A 17,871-nucleotide genomic window follows, 5' to 3' on the forward strand; every position below is an offset into this window, starting at 1 on the left:
CCGCACACCCTCCCCGCCCCCTCGGGGTCTGCCTAGGCTCCCCAGGAGTGGAAACTCGAGAAGCTGGCGCGGCGCCGGGGAACCCTCTGCCAGCATCTCCCTTCCTCCCTTTCCTAGTCCAACTCCCTGGACCCCGACACAAAAGGGCCCAGAGCTTCGCTCCAGCAGCCGAGGCCCGCACCTGCTCAAGCCCAGCACCCGCGGGATTGATCCTTCCTCCCCGGCTTCGGAGAGCGAGTGGACCCCACCTTCGTAAGCTTTCTCCCCCGCGTCTGCGTCTGGAGCAGCTGCGCGAACGTCGGTGCAGTCCCGCCCGGGCGCCCGGCTCCGGCGTCTCTCCCGGGCTGAGGTCTCTGCGGACCGGTGTGCGGGCCACTGGGCGGCAGGCCGCCCGCGGCCGTCCCGTCGCTCGGGCAGAGTCAGCCAGGCCCAGCCTCGGAGCAACCCGGCCCGCGTGCTTCGAGGCCAGCCAAAGGTAACGCCGCGGGCCGCAGGCTGAGTCTAGATCCGCGACGGCTTCTTGTCTGTTGGGATGAAAAGCTTTAGTAATGGAATTCCGCAGCGGTTTTTTGTTTTCCTTTCCAATTAAGGTCGCTCATAGCAGTGAGGTATGCAGCCCTGAAAGGATCCTGTAGGAAAGGTGTGTAGGAGACAGAGATGAAGCCGTCCCGTCCAGAAAGTGCTGTTAGTGGAGGAATCTAGGCAAAGCTAACATTTTGCTGCCTAGATTCCCTTGCCAGTCAGTCGCCTTCCAGTACACTGAAGACTCTTTCCTTTGTTGGCTACCAGAACGTCTTGCACGGTTTCAAATCAACAGCCATAGAGACATCCTAAACGTACAGCCTCAGGACACCCCGGGCACTCCGGGCTCCAGCTCTGAATCAGCAAACTTCCTTCCAAGCTCAGCTCTCACCTTCCACAAGGGCAGTTAATATAAATTTTCCTTCGTTCCAACACATCTTCAAGGGAATATCAGATAAGTTCAAATAGAGAATTTAACGAGTAGTTAACTGGGAATAAGAAATCCCTGTGATACATCATAAACTAGATTTTAAAGAATTGCATTATTTCAGAATTCAAACTACTGTAAACGAGCCACAGCTTGTCTAACCTTAAGCCTACTGGAATAGCTGTCAATATTTCTTGGAGAAAAACTTCTTAAAGGATTTTAACTACTTCAGTTGATTCTTGTCTTTCAGAGAAATCCCAGGCCCCTCTGCCAGGAAAGCAGAGAGGACTGATTGTACTCAGTTGCCTAAAAATTTACATTGAAGCTAGTGGTAGCTTCAGAAACAGTAAAGTAATTACTGGCTCAAAAGATGAAAATCATTTCTTTGCTCTTGAACATTGAGCATTTCAGGAATAATTACCTGGCCTCACCATCTGCTTATTCATGTTTTTTTTTTTTTTAAGAGAGACTTTTGTGGCCTTCATTCTCTCATGTGTGAAGGCATTTATTCTAAATGAACTCATAAAAGGACATTTTCTAAGAATATTCCCAATGAAAAGGCTATTATTCTGGTGCCTTGTCTTCTCCACCACTTATCCTCATTGCAGAAATAGCTTTGTTTCTTTAAAGTAGCTGCAGGAGAGACCAATGACAGACAGAATGAGGAAAATTTCACCAAGATCATGCGAGCTGAGTGCTTCCAAGGGCTAAATTTAATTTTCTGATTCTTTCCATGTATTCTAGGCTTTGCCTATTTATGCACAAAATATTCTTATGTACACTTATTTTTCACTTCCTATCCCAAAAGGGTTTTTATCCTAGGGAGGGTCTCAAAGGTTTTCTAAGGAAGTGATTAAATTAAATGAAATAATTGTTCAGTGATAAGTTGAACACAAAAAAGGTTTTGGTAACTAGTAATTTTGGCTTAACAACTGTGTGCATCTTGTCCAGTTTAGTTAAATTACCCCTGCTTCTGTTATCCATTTGTGCTTCCTTATCTGTGTGTGTGTGTGTGTGTGTGTCTGTGTGTGTCTGTGTGTGTGATGAGAGGAGAGCATTGGTGGTTGTGGGAACTGCAGAGACAGAGTACATTTGCACATCTCGCTATAAAGTAGACCAAAACGTCTATAAGCCAAAGCTGCAACAAAGCTTTAGCTTTCCTCTTTGATTCTACAAATACAAGTTAATTGCTTGTGCAACCAAGTACCAAGAGATACACCTAATAATTTGAATATTTAATTTTATTTAGAATGTTTTGCATATTCCAGTCTTTTGCATATGGGTAAATTATCAAATAAAGAAGTTAAATAACAGTTATGTATCAACGCTATAAAACACTGTGGATTGGGGGCCTAATTTCTTCTTTATTGCAAATGATAAACATGGAAGAATGGAGAATTACATCTCTGCACTGATTCTCGTGGTTAACATATTTTCCTGCCATCTGCATTGCCCTTCTTTACCTTTTACCTTAGATCAATTTGTCCACTTCCATAAGATCTGCCTTCTTCAAGAGGCCTCCTTTGGTAGAACTGACCACCCCGAGATGGCTATCTTACTTTCTCTTTCCTTAAACATCTATGCACACATCATGCCAGGCAACCATATATCTTCATGTTTCTTATTTTCTTCCATCAAAACTAAAAGTTCTATATATGCAGGGGTCTTTTCTTCCACATCTATGAAACAGTAGTCACTCAGTGACATGCATGAGATTCACAAAGACTGAGTCAATAAGTAAATATGTGCACTGAAGAGAATCCTTTGTAGGACTTAGAGGATCTAGAAGAGATTTCATAGTCAATGCACTTGGGTGACATGTGTATTGACTGCCAGCAGCATTGATGAAAACTGACACAGCTGTCATCCACATGAGTGTACATGTTTATGTTAGCCTCTTACTTGCTCTCCCATTCAAGAAAAAAAGAATGGACTGGATTCTAAAAATTTTTGTTACTATCTTAAAATATGGCTTAAATGGTAAGTCTTTCTTCTTTATTACCTCTTTGCTAATTTTAAAGAACTAGAGATTTTGAGGATGATTAGAAAGTAATAAATGTTGGTGAAAGTTGTAGGTACAATGATCCAACTCCTATTGCAACATAAGACTCACTACAGGTAGATGGATAAGTTAATGGTATTTGTAAAGCTATGTTTAAGATTAAACACCTAAAGGGATTTTATTTTTAAACTTATTTTGTATTGTGGTGTAGCCAATTAACAATGCTGTGATAGTTTCAGGTGTACCACAAAGGGACTCAGCCATACATATAATAGTATCCTTTCTCCCCTGAACTCCCCTTCCATCCAGGCTTCCAACATTAAGCAGAGTTCCATGTGCTATACAGTAGGTCCTTGTTGCTCATCCATTTTAAATATAGCAGTGTGTACATGTCCATTCCAAACTCCCCAACTATAAAAGAATTTTAAATGAACTGTGTTTTGAAAATGATTCTCCCAAGAAGAGGGATTAAAATTGCTTCCTGTTTTCTTTTAACTCATTCAAGTACTGGTTAACAAAGAGATCATTTATGTCAGATATAGAAAGAAAACATTTTCCAAAGTAACTTCCATTTAACTTGTAAATCAGCTACAACAACTTAAGATTAATGACCAGTGCTACTTCCCATCTAATATTGTATTATTAAAGCAAATAATCATCAATTAATTCAACTGCTCTTGTAACATCTTATAACTGAAAATATCTGCAATAATGTGTAAGAGAGAAAGTATTCTAACTTTTACAGATATCTCTTATTCATGTATAATGGTATTTGTTTATCTTTGGGTTTCCAAAGTGTCAAGGATGGTGCAAGTAGTGGTACTCAGTTAATGCTTACAATCTAAATTAATTTGTCTTTTGTTTTGAATGCTTTTTTAATCACTGTTCACTTGGCTAAATGGACAACCCCTGAGCTATTATCCTAATTTTTTAGATAAAGAACACTAAAATCTCTATAAGGTGATAAAAATAAATACTGAATCTTGAGTGACTGAAATCTCTGTCTTTCCTCATTTCAGTACTGGAGGGAGAGAGGGAAAGAGAATATATAAATGCTTCATTATGTAACAGTCTCATTGCTTTCTAATTTTTGCAGTACTGCAGGAAAATGTATTTACTGACAGTTACTAACATGATAAATCATTAGGCATATATAACTTTTACAACTTCCATTCTCAACTGATAATAATTGACTTTGTATCAATCACAATTTTGCCTCAGTGATATATATATTCACTTATGTAAAGTTCTTGAGAAATATTTGGATGAAATATCAAAATACAGAGATAAAATAAAGATGTAAAATATAGTATAAACTTAAACATTACTTCATAATTTGAATTGCTCTTGATCTAATTGTTGATATAGGAATAGGTTTGAAGCAATAATCATGTAGACACTTTGTAGCAAGCATAATGTCAGAATATTATTATATGTAAAACACCAGTCTGTACCTTTCAGGAATATGAGTTAGAGATCTTAGGTTTTAGCTTGTTATTTGGTCATTGAATAAAGATTTTTTAATGGAAATCAACATATTGTATACTTTGAAGTCAAAGTATTATACAAGGAAAAATGATAATGATCCCTATGATGTTAAATCATGTGCTTTGTCTATTTTAATTTTACTGACCATATGACACTGAAGAAGGTCATTTAGTTTCTCTGAGTCTCAATTTTGGGGTATGTACAAAAATAATAAGGTATATCTTCCCTTGCCTGTCTTCTAAGATAGGCAGGAGGATCAAATTTGTAGGGAGGATCAAATTTGGCAATGCACATGAAAACACTTTGTAAGATACTCCCTATTAAGACATTGTTATTTTGCTTATTATTCATATTAATGAAATAGCCTTTAAGAAATACAATATTTGGAGATCACTATAATTAAGACAGTGTATCTCTTGCTGAAAGAGCTGATTCTGATTTATAGAGTAAAAATTTTAATTAAGCAAGCTACTGAAAATGTAAATATAGGAATTAACTCAGTAGTATTTGTTTTTCTGTCCCACTGAAAGCTGGAGAGTACTATCTGTGTGTGTGTGTGTGTGTTTATGTAACCGTGATTGTCCTAAAAGAACCTACATAACCCTCACAAACTTCGAGTTCACTTACATTCCTCTTGGGAGAGTAGCCACAATATAGTGAGCAAGGATGTCTGACCCCAGCGTTCCAAGTCCTCATACAATCAAAGAACAGACTCACGGAAAATAAGCCGGAATAGATACACTGCACTGACTGACGACCTCCTTTGAGGAGGCGTTAATTTAACTTTAAACCCTGATCTCACTGAGAGCAGGGGAGAGAGGGGATGTCTCCAAAATGCAGGAGCTGTTGCCATAGCATTTTCCTTCTCTCTTCCTGCCTACTCCTCCTCCCCCAAAGCAGCAACAAACGGTGCTCTACCGCTTTCTTTCAGGAACCGGATGCATTTTCTGAAGCCAGGACTCCAGTGGTGTGATGTCTTCACCACCTAATCACCGGTAGGGATATTGAAGAAGTCTGAGGTTGCTATTAAGTTTCTCAGGACAGAATCATCTTTGCGGATGCAACTGCAGCACAGGAAACAGGGAGAATCTGAGCCCTCCCAAGTCTCACTGGACCTCTGCATGAACCCAGCCACCGTCACTTCTGCAACACAACCGAATTCTTTCAGCACTCGCAGAGTACAGCTCCCTCGCCGCGCGATCCTGCCCTCCGCAGTGAGCGGACTCGCATCAGCCCGCTTGGGTACCGGCCACGCCGCGGCCGCCCGCGCACCGAGCTCTCGCCCGCCTCCTGCCCCCTCTCGCGGCCCCCGCCCCTCGCTCGCCCGGCTCACTCCAGCCGCCACTTGGAGGGATTCCCTCTCGGGCGGCCTCTGCAGCAGCACCCGCTGGCCTTATTCGCGGCTCCGGTAGCATGGATCTCCGCAGAAGAGCCCTTCTCGGCGTGGATGGACTTCGAGTTCTCCTGATGCTGTTCCGTGAGTAGCGTTTTGGGGACGGTCAGAGCAGGGCGCACTCTGCAGAGAACGGAAGGGGCACCGTACGGCAGGCAGGTAGCTTAAGGTCAAAACGTGGACCTAACGTTTTGCGGGTTGGTTCTCTTTGTGGGGGCGGGGGGTTGCGGAGGGCCTTCCCCCCGGTAGCAGGGAATTCCCCAGAGAGCCACACACCTGTATGGCAACCCCAGACATGGTGCTCACACGGGCCTGCTTCGTGGCTTTGAGCATTGGCGAGACACCTTTGTTTTAAAAGCCTAAAATGAGGAAAAACAGGCCAGTCGGATTACAAGTCAGTAAGGCTTTAAATGTTTTCTAATTTAATTTTATTATAAATCAACAGCAGTCGAATTTGTTGCCGCTGGGGCAGAGAAACGGCCCGCAGAGCGCATGGTAGCCGGCGAGGAACTTTGTCACCCCGAAGCCTGCGGACTGTGATGTCTCTCCACCTTGAGCCCCAGACGCGTGGGCTCGCTGAGCCCCGAACAGATAGGATTTGTTTTTTTCCGCAGATACAGTGACTCGAATCATGGCAGAACAAGAAGTGGAAAATCTCTCAGGCCTTTCCACTAACCCTGAAAAAGATATATTTGTGGTGCGGGAAAATGGGACGACGTGTCTCATGGCAGAGTTTGCAGCCAAATTTATTGTCCCTTATGATGTGTGGGCCAGCAATTACGTGGATGTAAGGCACTTTTTCCCTCCCGGCTTGTTCCTAGGGCTCCAGGGGCGAAGGGCACCCTCCCTCAAGACCCCGTGAAGACCTGGGTCGCCCGCCTTCCCCTCTAAGCCCTGCAGGCTGCTCCTGAATGCTGCATGGGGGTTCCGGCTTGTAACGCCTTCTGCTCGCCCCGCCTGCTTGGAAAGTAACCTCCCCTCTCTCCGCTCCCCTAACGGCCGGCCGGGTCTGCACGCAGAGCATCTAACCGCATGTTCCCGGACCTGGGAGCGCGCGCGAAGGAGCGCCCAGGCGCGCCAGACCCGGAGTTTGGACCCGCCGCCCTTTACAGCCCCCACGGGGCCCCGCGCGCTGAGGGGGTGCGGGGCGTCTGTGTTCCCAGCTGATCACGGAGCAAGCGGATATCTCATTGACCCGGGGAGCCGAGGTGAAGGGTCACTGTGGCCACGAGGAGTCGGAGCTGCAGGTGTTCTGGGTGGATCGCGCGTACGCACTCAAAATGCTGTTTCTAAAGGTAACTGCTAGCGAGGCTGGCGGAGCCCCTGCAGACTCCGGGTGCGGGTGGATAGGGGCCGCCCCTCTGTCTCCCAGGCCCTCTCTGCGCCGGCGGTTCACGCGCACCTCCTCCGCTCGGCAGGAAAGTCACAACACGTCCAAGGGACCCGAGGCAACGTGGAAGCTGAGCAAAGTCCAGTTTGTCTACGACTCCTCAGAGAAGACCCACTTTAAAGACGCAGTCAGTGGTGAGTAGAGGTCAGCAGGGCTGGAGAGGGACCCTGGGGAAAAGCAGACGCTGCTGGGATCACAGGTGTGGAAGCGAAATTCCTTAGGGTTTTGGAAACGCCCCAGGCTGGCTCTCGGGGATGGAGGAAGGGAGCGCGTCTGAGTCCTCTGGCCTTCAGGCCTGGGAGACGCGCCGCAAACTCCGGGCCTGAAGGCCTTCGCGCATCGCCTGACTCGGAACGAGACGCCTCCTGAGAGCCTGTCTGCCCGGGGGCTGCCTCAGGATAGTTTTCTCAAGATTTGTCCTTTAGAGGAACGCGGAGAAGGACCAAAGCTGTATTTTTATTTCCTTCTGCACCTCCTCCCCCTTTTTAAAATTCTTATGCTCTAAAACTCCAAGGGGGCAGTTTTGACTTTCATTTTGGGTCAGAATTTGATGGCCTTTCAGATCTTTCAGCCCGTGGCTCAGGCCTCACCACATCTTCAGTCGACTGCAGACACCCTGGAGTGGATTCTGAACCGTGTCCTAAATGTATTGCTTTTTTTCATGCCCATCACTACAACAGTTCACCCAGATCCTCCAAAAATATCGTGGCAAGAAACATCCAAGCTCCAAATAATAATATTGGCATCTTCAGGCACCATCCAAGATCACATTGAAATTTATATATTTATTTTGTAGATTATCTGATCTACTAATAATGAAGCCATCCATCACCTGGGCACCTGAGTTAGGACAAGATTTTTACTGAATACATACAAAAATACATATGTCATCTCTTCCATTTCACCCTTTATCAATCCAGTAAAAAGGGCAATTTCGTCTCTTTATCAAAGTTTATGTTCAAATATTTCCCACAGTTAAATCAGACTGAAGAAAGAAAAATCTTAATCCTGGGAAGGAGAGAAGGGAGGGTGGCAGGCTTCCAGAGATTATGTATCTGTACAGGGGCATCAGCCCAGAGCACTAGCAGCGACCGTGCTTTGCTGAGAACGATATTTTATTTTTTGCAGAGTAGTGTGAAATGTAGAAAACCAAGTCACTGTTCTTTGCATATTTTTGGAATCTCTGTTAGATTTATATAATAAAAAAGGGTTGGAGATTTAGGTATCACCCCCTGCTTCCAAAAAGAATTTCTAGATTACTGTTTAAGGAGCCCATGCTCATGAAAGGACAGGGGCATTCACGTTTGCAGAGTCTTAGCCAGACAGAGTAACAGGGCATGTCAGCAAGTGGGCTAAGAGGCAAGAGCCAGCTGTCTGGATCACCATGAGGAGGATTCTGCTAGCCACAGGCACCTGACCATTGCTTTGGACCCTTCCTGCAGCTGGGAAGCACACAGCCAACTCGCATCACCTCTCTGCCTTGGTCACCCCAGCCGGGAAGTCCTATGAATGTCAAGCTCAGCAGACCATCTCACTAGCCTCCAGCGACCCGCAGAAGACAGTCACCATGATCCTGTCCGCGGTCCACATCCAGCCCTTTGACATCATCTCTGACTTTGTCTTCAGTGAAGGTAGGTGGGTGGGGAGTCCGGAGGAAGGCGAGGTTGACTCAGGCTGGAGACAGAAGGTGACCTGCAGGGCGCCAGGCTGCTACCCTTGGGTTGTCTCTAGGGTAGCATGGCTCTGCCTCCCTCTGCAACGCTTCTTAAAGACTACAGGAAGCCGACTGAAAAAATGGCTCTTCCTGCTCTTTCTTTCTCCTTCATGTCCTTCTTTTCCTCTCTCCTTCTCCCTCTGTTCCTTTTCTCCTTTCTCCCAATTTCCCTTATTTTTTTCCATTGTTTTCTTTCTCCCCTCCTTTGGCAAAAGAGGAGACTGGATAGGAAGACAGTCAGTTGGAAAAAAGCCTAGAATTTGATGCAAGTTTCTCAAGGAAAAGGCAGCTGAAAATTCCAAGCAGTTATCTAGAGAGCCGTGGATTGGAGAAAGGTCTTTGCTTGTATGGGTCTCAGTATCTTCACAGTTTCTAGACACATCCAGCCCTAGGTTCTACCACTGTAAATCTAAGTTTTGTGTGAGCAAAATGCAATAGGTGTGTGTGTGTGTGTGTGTGTGTGTGCACGCGTGCGTGTGCACATGAGCAGGTTACACAGAGAGACTCATGAAGATGTGCCTCTGTCCAGCGTTCATATTTACAGGGAGGGACACCAGAGAGGCCCCAAGGAGGGAAGGGTCCCTGATCTTCTCCCTCTGAGGAGTGCAAAAAGCTGCTTCTCAGTCTGTTCCAGCCCTGATAGGAGATCAGGCAGGATCTAGCAGAGGCGTGTTTAGAGGATCCACATTCTCTTGGTTTTCTGCATCCCAGCAGAAGTAGGGGAGCTCACATTCTGCAATTTGCCCAAACCTAGCAACAATTTACACTGGACAAGCACAGGGAAAGTGAATTCCTCTAGTCACTTGTTTGCTCTCTCTGTGTTGTCTAGAAGGGGCTTCCCAGGTAGGTCAGGGTAAAGAATCCACCTGCCAATGCAGGAGACTCAGGTTAGATCCCTGGGTCGGGAAGATGCCCTGGAGAAGGAAATGGCAACCTATACCAGTATTGCCTGGGAAATTCCATGGACAGAGGAGCCTGGCGGGTGATAGTCCATGGGGTCACAAAGGAGCTGGACACGACTGAGTGACTAAGCAACAACAATTGTCTAGAGGAGGTTGTTAGAGACAGTTTGATATTCTCATTTATTCTTTGTGGTTCATAAATTAGATTTTGGTTGCTTTATGGATGCTCACCTTTGGGCTGGGGATCCCCAGGGGAATGCCACCATTTAAATGTGTAGAATATTGGGGAATCCCCCTCTGGTCACACGCAAATCATTAAAGAATTCCCAAGGTGTCCAGCTTTCATCAACTATCCCTCTCAAAGTACATGGAATAGAATCCCTCCCCACAAGATTATTCAGAAGGCATTTGGGAATTCCTCAGTTAAACTCTCCTTGAGGGAAAGGCCTCCTTCTTTCTCGTCTTCATATTTTTTAGCACCTAGTACACTGAGTGACTTCACTTTCACTTTTCACTTTCATGCATTGGAGGAGGAAATGGCAACCCACTCCAGTGTTCTTGCCTGGAGAATCCCAGGGATGGCGGGGCCTGGTGGGCTGCCGTCTATGGGGTCGCACAGAGTCGGACACGACTGAAGCGACTTAGCAGCAGCAGCAGCAGTACAGTGCTTGGCACATTGCAGATGCCCTGTGAACTTAGGCTGAATTGACATTCCGAAGCTGTGGACTCAGCTAATGTGTGCGTGTGCATGTGCCTAGTCCCTCAGTCATGTCCGACTCTCTGTGACCCCCTGGACTGGAGCCCACCAGGCTCCTCTGTCCATGGGGATTCTCCAGGCAAGAATACTGGAGTGGGTTGCCATGCCGTCCTCCAGGGGATCTTTCCCACCCAGGGACTGAACCTGCATCTCTAACGTCTCCTGCTTTGGCAGGCGGGTTCTTTACCACCAGTGCCACCTGGGAAGCCCCAGGCTCAACTAATGGAGAGCTGCAAATGCTTCAGTGCTAAAAAAATCAGCATTTAATAGATGTAGAACAGCAGTGCCGCACTCACCTGTTGTGTGGAGTATGGGCTCTTCTGTCTTAATGTGTTTTCTACAAAATTGAAACTAAACGTCGAGATGTTAACACTCAAAAATACTGTTGGTTATGAAGATATTTATAAAATGGAAGTGTCTTTCTTAAACTCAAAATATTAAATATAATGAAAAGCAATTGGACTTAATTGGTGACCAGGAATTCATTTGGAAAATATTGGATCATGGAGTCCCCAGAGTCCCTGCAGTAGACGCTTTTGAGTTTACGTGTATGCTTTCAGTAGCCTCTAGTTGCTCTTTGTGTTTCCCTGGTCTGCTGTTTTTAGGCACTTCTTCACGTCTTTGTACCCCTGGTGCTATAATTGCTGTTTTTACTGTTTCTTTACATCTCACCCCAGCCCACTATGGGTTATTTCTAAATTGTTGCTTATAGTCATTTATGAATGGAGAAATCAGATCTCACGGATGTTAAAATTGTGTACAAAATAAGAGTAAATGGGTACCAAATAAGGATCGGGGCTACTTTCCTAAAAATCAGTGATTATTTTAACATAGACTTAATGATCTCTGTGTACAAAATGCAATTTTAATCCAATTCCAGGGTCTAAATGGATAGTCTTAGAGAGTTTGTAAAGATGTGTAACTTCCTAAATGCAGATATATTCAGCACAGGCAAATTGGACTTGTCTCACCAAGGCTTTTCTGGGTAATAATCAGGATGTTGCCTCCTGTATGGTGCCTTGGGGCTCAGGCCTTGACGTTCCTGGGAGGAGGCAGGCCTCCTTTAGTCACTTACTGGATCGGTGTGCTTTTGTGTGGCCGGGCTTCTTTTGTTCTGGCTCCTTCTGTCTGTGCCTCTCAGCACCTGCCCTCAGTATGTTTTGTAAGAGGTTATTTTTCTCGTTTTAGTGGATCTGAAAGATTTCTTTTGGAGTGCCTTTTCAGAAACCGGCACTTGGCTCCCACTCCCCAGAATAGAAGGAGGCTCTGGATGTCTGGCTGATGCCTGTGCGGGTGTGAGTTGGGGCTGCCTGAGTTCCAGTGGGGTGGTGGTGTCTGGTCACAAGTCTGACACCCCCTGCAGGGCTGTGTACATGGCTTCTGGCATGTGCATGCAGGATCCGCCGCATGAGTGCGTCAGGTGAAAAGTCCGTTCCCTGCGCCTGACCTAGTCTCCCACCTGCCTCCTTCATAGATTCTGAGAAAAGAGGATGGCTCAGTGAAACGGGTTAGTGGGTACGCACACAGCACTCACAGAGCCGTTCAAGTGGGGCTGACATCTTTATCACACAGACGCCTTTAGGGCGTTGAACTTGGCTGCTGTACTGATCCCGGGTGCGTCTCGTAGCCCCGCGGGCGCCGTCTGCACCGTGCGCAGCTCTGGCGATCTTTTATCCGCGGTCTGGAGGCCGGGCCCACGACGCCCGGGTGATGCTGCTGGTCCACAGCAAACTGTAGGCGCCCCGGCGGCGGGGGGATTTTGAGCCGATTAAGGAAAATGATATGACGATAAGAGGCAGTAACGTGCACGCTTCCTGGAGGGCACTTGGGCACAGTTGTGTAGGGAAAGCCCCCCACAGCAATGGGACCATCCCGAGGAAGGTCTCTGGGAGCCGCTATCCTGGTGATGGGGAGCGGGGTGTGAGGGGGGCTTAGTGTCTGGGTGATGGCCCCTGACAGCATGGGGAGGGGTCCTGGGGTCGCAGAGCTCTGGGGGCAGCAGAGCTCTGGGGACAGCAGAGCTCAGGGCTTTATCTGTCTCTTCAGTAGGTAACAGCTGTTGGGTGAGGTTTGTACCCAAAACAGATAGGCCCTAAATGACTAGACATTCAGGCCATTTTGTTTAGATGGTTTTTTAGATATTTACATGTTTAGTTGTTTAGACAGTTTTTTAAATAAGTGAATGTGTCAAAATTTGAGTTTGGCCCAGGCGGGCTTTTGAGTTAATAGGTCTGAGCCTGTAGTGCAAATGTAACCGACCAAGGGGCCAATCTGTATAGGCTGGCTTCTTTCTACACAACATATACTTGGTGTGGCGACGCTCAGTCTGCAGTTCAGGGCAGCTCGTGTGTCCCCGCTGTGTGGGGCCCCTTGTCTTTCCCCAGTTCGTTCCTGGTGGTGGGGCCCTTTGAGGTTCAGGAGACTTCTGTGATGGGGGTGGTGCCTCCCCAGGAGGGAGCAGAGCAGACTATTTCAGTGGCTTGAGTTAAAGGCAGCTCTCATGCATAATGACAGAAGAAATGTAATGGGACAAGGTGTCTCTGTGCCCCTTTGTGAAATGTGCAGGTTTAATGGGCATTTGTGTCACCACGTATACACTGCTGCTGTTTAGTCGTGTCTGACTCTTTGCAACCCCATGGAGGTTTCCACCAGGCTCCTCTGTCCATGGGATTTCCCAGGCAAGAATACTGGAGCAAGTTGCCATTTCCGGGGCCTCCTTAATTCTCAAGGGGAGACACAGACAGAGAGACCTGTGAAGGATGGACTGAGGCCCCCGTTTAAGTGGAGAAACTGAGGCTCAGGGGGGTGAAGTAACCAGCCCGGGCTGTGCTCTGGTGGCTGACAGCATTGTGACCGGAGCCTGTCTTTGGGTATCAGATCCTGTACTCTTAGCATCTTCAAGTCTCTCAGCTGCTCCCGCTGAGAAACTGTACCAAACACATGAAAGCAGGGGCCACCTTCAGAAAGGTGGTCAGGTGCCCTGAATTCCTGAGCTCTTTATCATTGTTGCTAACAGTGTGATTGGGAGATACCACTTGATCTGCACTTTACCCAGAACTCTGGGAAAAGCAATCTGTATTTTATTGAAAATGAATGTACACCACCTCCAGCAGAGTGCCCCAAGGCTGGCTGCCATGCTGCAAACCAGGGAGGGGTGTGTTGATGCTGATCGAAAGCATTGCATATGCCTGTGGTTGACCTGGGGCCTCCCAGCCAGGAAAATACCGCCTGAGTAACTGAGCCTTCTCAGGGCCTCCTGGAGAAGCATCCAGAGAGAGACAGTCCTGTTATTAACACTGCAGAGAGCTGTGTCCAGGGCTGGAATACAGAGACCCAGTGCAGGGCCATGTCACCAGCCAGTCACAGAAAACTGCGTTCTTGCTACTGTCCTGAAGCCTAGTGTTTTAGGTGGGGTTCCCCAAGAAACAATCCTCTGTAAGGATTTAAGGGCAGATAGCTACCTACCCTTAGGTAGGATTAGTTAGGGTTAGAAACACCTAACCCTATTTAGGTGTTTCTAAAAAGCGTTGCTTGGGGAATGGAAAAGTGAGGTGGGAAAGCTAGCAGCTAGTGCACGTGTGTCGGAGAAGGCACCCCACTCCAGTACTCTTGCCTGGAAAATCCCATGGGCGGAGGAGCCTGGTGGGCTGCAGTCCATGGGGTTGCTAAGAGTCAGACAGGACTGAGCGACTTCACTTTCACTTTTCACTTTCCTGCACTGGAGAAGGAAATGGCAACCCACTCCAGTGTTCTTGCCTGGAGAATCCCAGGGACGGGGAAGCCTGGTGGGCTGCCATCCATGGGGGTGCACAGAGTTGGACACGACTGAAGCGACAGCAGCAGCAGCAGAAGCAGCAGCAGTGCAGGTGTGTAAGTGAGCAGGTCGCCCTGGTGAGCACTGGGGCTCACCCTGAGGGAGACCCTGGGAGACAGTGTGAGTTACCCGCCAGCGGCCATCCACCTCTGATGGCTCTCCGGGCCATCTAACCTGCCCTGGAGTTAGAGTCCATGGGAATGGGTGGGAATGGTGACTGCCAAGGGCCTAAGACCCTGTCCATGTGTGCTGTGCCTCGTTCCGGGGTGTAGGAACCCTCCCCGTCCTGGTGGAGCTCACAGGTAGCGGGAAAGAGTTTATGCAGCTCTTCCTGTGCATGCTGTTCCTGGTACACAGCAGCTTCCGTCAGTTAACAGCTTTTCTTATTTACTGTTGTGCTTACATCTTGCTGAGAGTATCTGCTTATCTCCAACCAAAGATCTCCAAAGCCCACTCATCTTAGCAGTTTCTCAGTACACAAAATACATTTCGCTGAAGTTACAGGAGTCTCGAGCCAGCCCAGAGGAAATATGGAAAGAGGAGCAAACCCGTTCCTTTTGCTGCCCCGTCAGACGGCAGGGCACGCACAGCCGGTGTCCCTGCCCACTTTCTGCAGCAGGAGGGCCCCGGCACCAGCAGAGCCGAGCAGTCCTCTTGCCCGTCTCCATGCTGCCTGTTTGGAGACAGTGAAGAGTCCTTACACTTTTGCTCATCTCAGGGTGTAAGGACAGCTTTAAAATGCTGTGGTCATCAGACAAAACAGAATAAATCTCACATCTGGAAGAACACCCTAAGATGCATCAGGATTGCAATGGTGGCGCCAGGGTTGTGGTTGAGGGCACCTGAGCTGGCACCTGGCGGCCGCCTGTCACACCTCTTCTGTCTGATCTGACTACATCTAGTTCTTTCCAATGACTGCTCTGGTGGTTGCTTTTTTCCAGCCGTAGACCCTGGGCCTCTGTTTTGTGTTCTCTAGAACCGTGAGTACAGCCAAGGTAAAGGTGTGAGGGAGCCCGAAATCTGTGGAGGCAGACAGAGAGTCAGGGGTCTCTGAGCGCCCAAGGCTGGATGCTGAGCTGGGCTAAGCCGAGGGATGCTTTTCTCCCAGGCAGGGGTTGAGGGCAGCCATCCTCCGTGGTTATATAACCTGTGGGTTAACTCATCAGTTTACTGCACAGGATCTTAACCCTGGTGTCTGTAGGGTTTGTGGATAGAGTTCACGGGGGGTCTGTAAATTTCAAAGGGAAACATTTCCATCTTTATTTTCACTGATTTCTAATTAATATTTAACATTTCCTTCGATTATAAATAAAGGTAACAACCCACAGTAGTATTAGTCATACCCATGACTTTGTCAGTAGCAGAAATCATAGACATTTTCTTTCCACATTTTGTGCAGATCTTGCAAAGTAACAATTATGCTTCTCACTGCTTTGCAATCAAAGCCAGCCTACATGTGTGCTAATAAATACATATATAACTGTCCTTTGAATTATTTTAAAATACTCTAATAGCTGATTTCAATGTAGTCCATTTTCTGTGTAATCTTATGTTTTTCATTTTATGCATTTATAAGCATATTTCTGAGAAGGGAAGATGGTTTCTTCATACTGATACCCAAAAGAGGATAACTCTGCTTTAGTGGGTCATGACCAGCACTACTGTATTTATTTTTAATTGTACTCATGGCTACTAATTGTCACAATGATGTAGTAAGGATACACAGCTGGATCACAAGGGAAGAAGGCACAGTGGCTTCCAGAGGAATCTGTGTGCAAGTTTCCTCGTGGTGCAGCGTGCAGACTCTAGGGTGCCCAGAACTCACTGGTTGTGGCTCACAGGCTTTAGTTGCCCGAGGGATGTGGAATCTTCCCAGAGAAGGGACTGAACCCAGTGTTCCTTGCATTGCAAAGTGGATCCTTATCCACAGGACCACCAGGGAAGTCGTGGATATTTTAATAACCTAGGCTAGGAATCCAATAACTTGAGTGCTGTCCCATTTAATTGATAAGTTTTTATTTTACACTGTATAGAAATATTAAGGGGTTAAGTCTTAGAGTTGGTTGGGAAGTACTGTTTCTGAAGAAAATATCTCCCTAAAGTTTCCTTGAGAAATCTTTTTCTGGGAGGAGGGTGGATATAATTGCTTTACAATGTTGCACTAGTTCCTGTTGTACAACAGTGTGAATCAGCTATGTATATATACATATCTCCTCCCTTTTCTTGAGAAATCTTTTCATCTCTATCTGCCTTTTGGTTTTCTTCAGTTCAGTTCAGTTCAGTCACTCAGTCATGTCTGACTCTTTGCAGCCCCATGAATCACAGCACGCCAGGCCTCCCTGTCCATCACCAACTCCCGGAGTTCACTCAAACTCACGTCCATCGAGTCAGTGGTGCCATCCAGCCATCTCATCCTCTGCCGTCCCCTTCTCCTCCTGCCCCCAATTCCTCCCAGCATCAGAGTCTTGGTTTTCTTAAGCGGACTTAATTAATCATAATTCAGAATATTTTGGTAGGAATTAATCATAATTCAAGATCTTTTGGTAGGAGCTCATTGCCTTTCTTTTTCTTTCACATTTCAGAGCATAAATGCCCAGTGGATGAGCGGGAGCAGCTGGAGGAAACCTTGCCGCTGATTTTGGGGCTCATCTTGGGCCTCGTCATTGTGGTCACACTGGTGATTTACCACATCCACCACAAGATGACTGCCAACCAGGTCCAGATCCCTAGGGACCGGTCCCAATATAAGCACATGGGCTAGAGGCCGCTGGGCAGACAGCCCCAGCTGCCGCACCCCCGGCCCTGGCTGGATCAGGCAGAGAAACCACAGCACTTCGCACTTGTACATGGGATACACCAACACAGCTGCAGTCAAACAGACTCGGGTACGCAAGGCTTGCTTGGCCTGCATCCATGCTTAAACAGGGATGGGGGATTCGTTTGGATTCATGGGGCGAATGACATAGCCCTTCCAGGCTGAGAAGTGGGAGGGGTGGGGTCAGCCAGCTTTCATGCTAGTGGTGGCTTGGCCTTGACTCTCCAAGGAGCAATGCATACAACTCGGAGGGATATCTGGCTGTGAAGTGTAAGGATTGGAACCACAGTTCTTTTGGAAAGACACCCCTTAGGGTTCAAGAGGAACAACAGATGCTTTGCTCCCTTGAACACAGATGGCTTATCCTATACTATCGTCAGTGCACACAAAATACAGCCTCATGCTCCCTGCAGCAAGACCCCTGAACGTGATCCATGCTTCTGGCTGGCATTCTGCATGTCTCGTGATTGTCTTGGGAATGTTTCACTGCTCCCTGCACCCAGCAAATTCACAGCACAAGAACTTGTTTAACGTAACTATGCAGAGTTGTTTGGACTTTATACTATATCAGGTCCAGGTATGGGGACCTGAAGAATCAATCCATGTGAGCTTGTCTCTCAAAATGAATTAAAATACACTACTGTCTA

The 17,871-nt window shown here is 47.0% G+C and overlaps 1 protein-coding gene across 3 annotated transcripts; it reads left to right on the forward strand.

Moving 5' to 3' along the window:
• Window positions 1-385: 385 nt before the first annotated feature.
• On the forward strand, window positions 386-17,871 carry LAMP5 (lysosomal associated membrane protein family member 5). Of its 3 annotated transcripts, none has more exons than XM_061435599.1 (7): window positions 386-475; window positions 5,371-5,916; window positions 6,278-6,619; window positions 6,996-7,127; window positions 7,251-7,356; window positions 8,665-8,853; window positions 16,992-17,871. In XM_061435599.1, the coding sequence occupies exons 3-7, from the start codon at window positions 6,464-6,466 to the stop codon at window positions 17,168-17,170; spliced, it is 762 nt and encodes a 253-aa protein (XP_061291583.1). In that variant the 5' UTR covers window positions 386-475; window positions 5,371-5,916; window positions 6,278-6,463; the 3' UTR covers window positions 17,171-17,871. The 3 variants fall into 3 exon arrangements, with proteins under 3 accessions (XP_061291583.1, XP_061291582.1, XP_061291581.1); XM_061435598.1 differs by having other exon boundaries at window positions 6,447-6,619; XM_061435597.1 differs by lacking the exon at window positions 386-475 and having other exon boundaries at window positions 1,419-5,916; window positions 6,447-6,619.

Source organism: Bos javanicus, chromosome 13 (genome assembly GCF_032452875.1).
Source record: "Bos javanicus breed banteng chromosome 13, ARS-OSU_banteng_1.0, whole genome shotgun sequence".
In the NCBI taxonomy this organism is placed as follows: domain Eukaryota; kingdom Metazoa; phylum Chordata; class Mammalia; order Artiodactyla; family Bovidae; genus Bos; species Bos javanicus.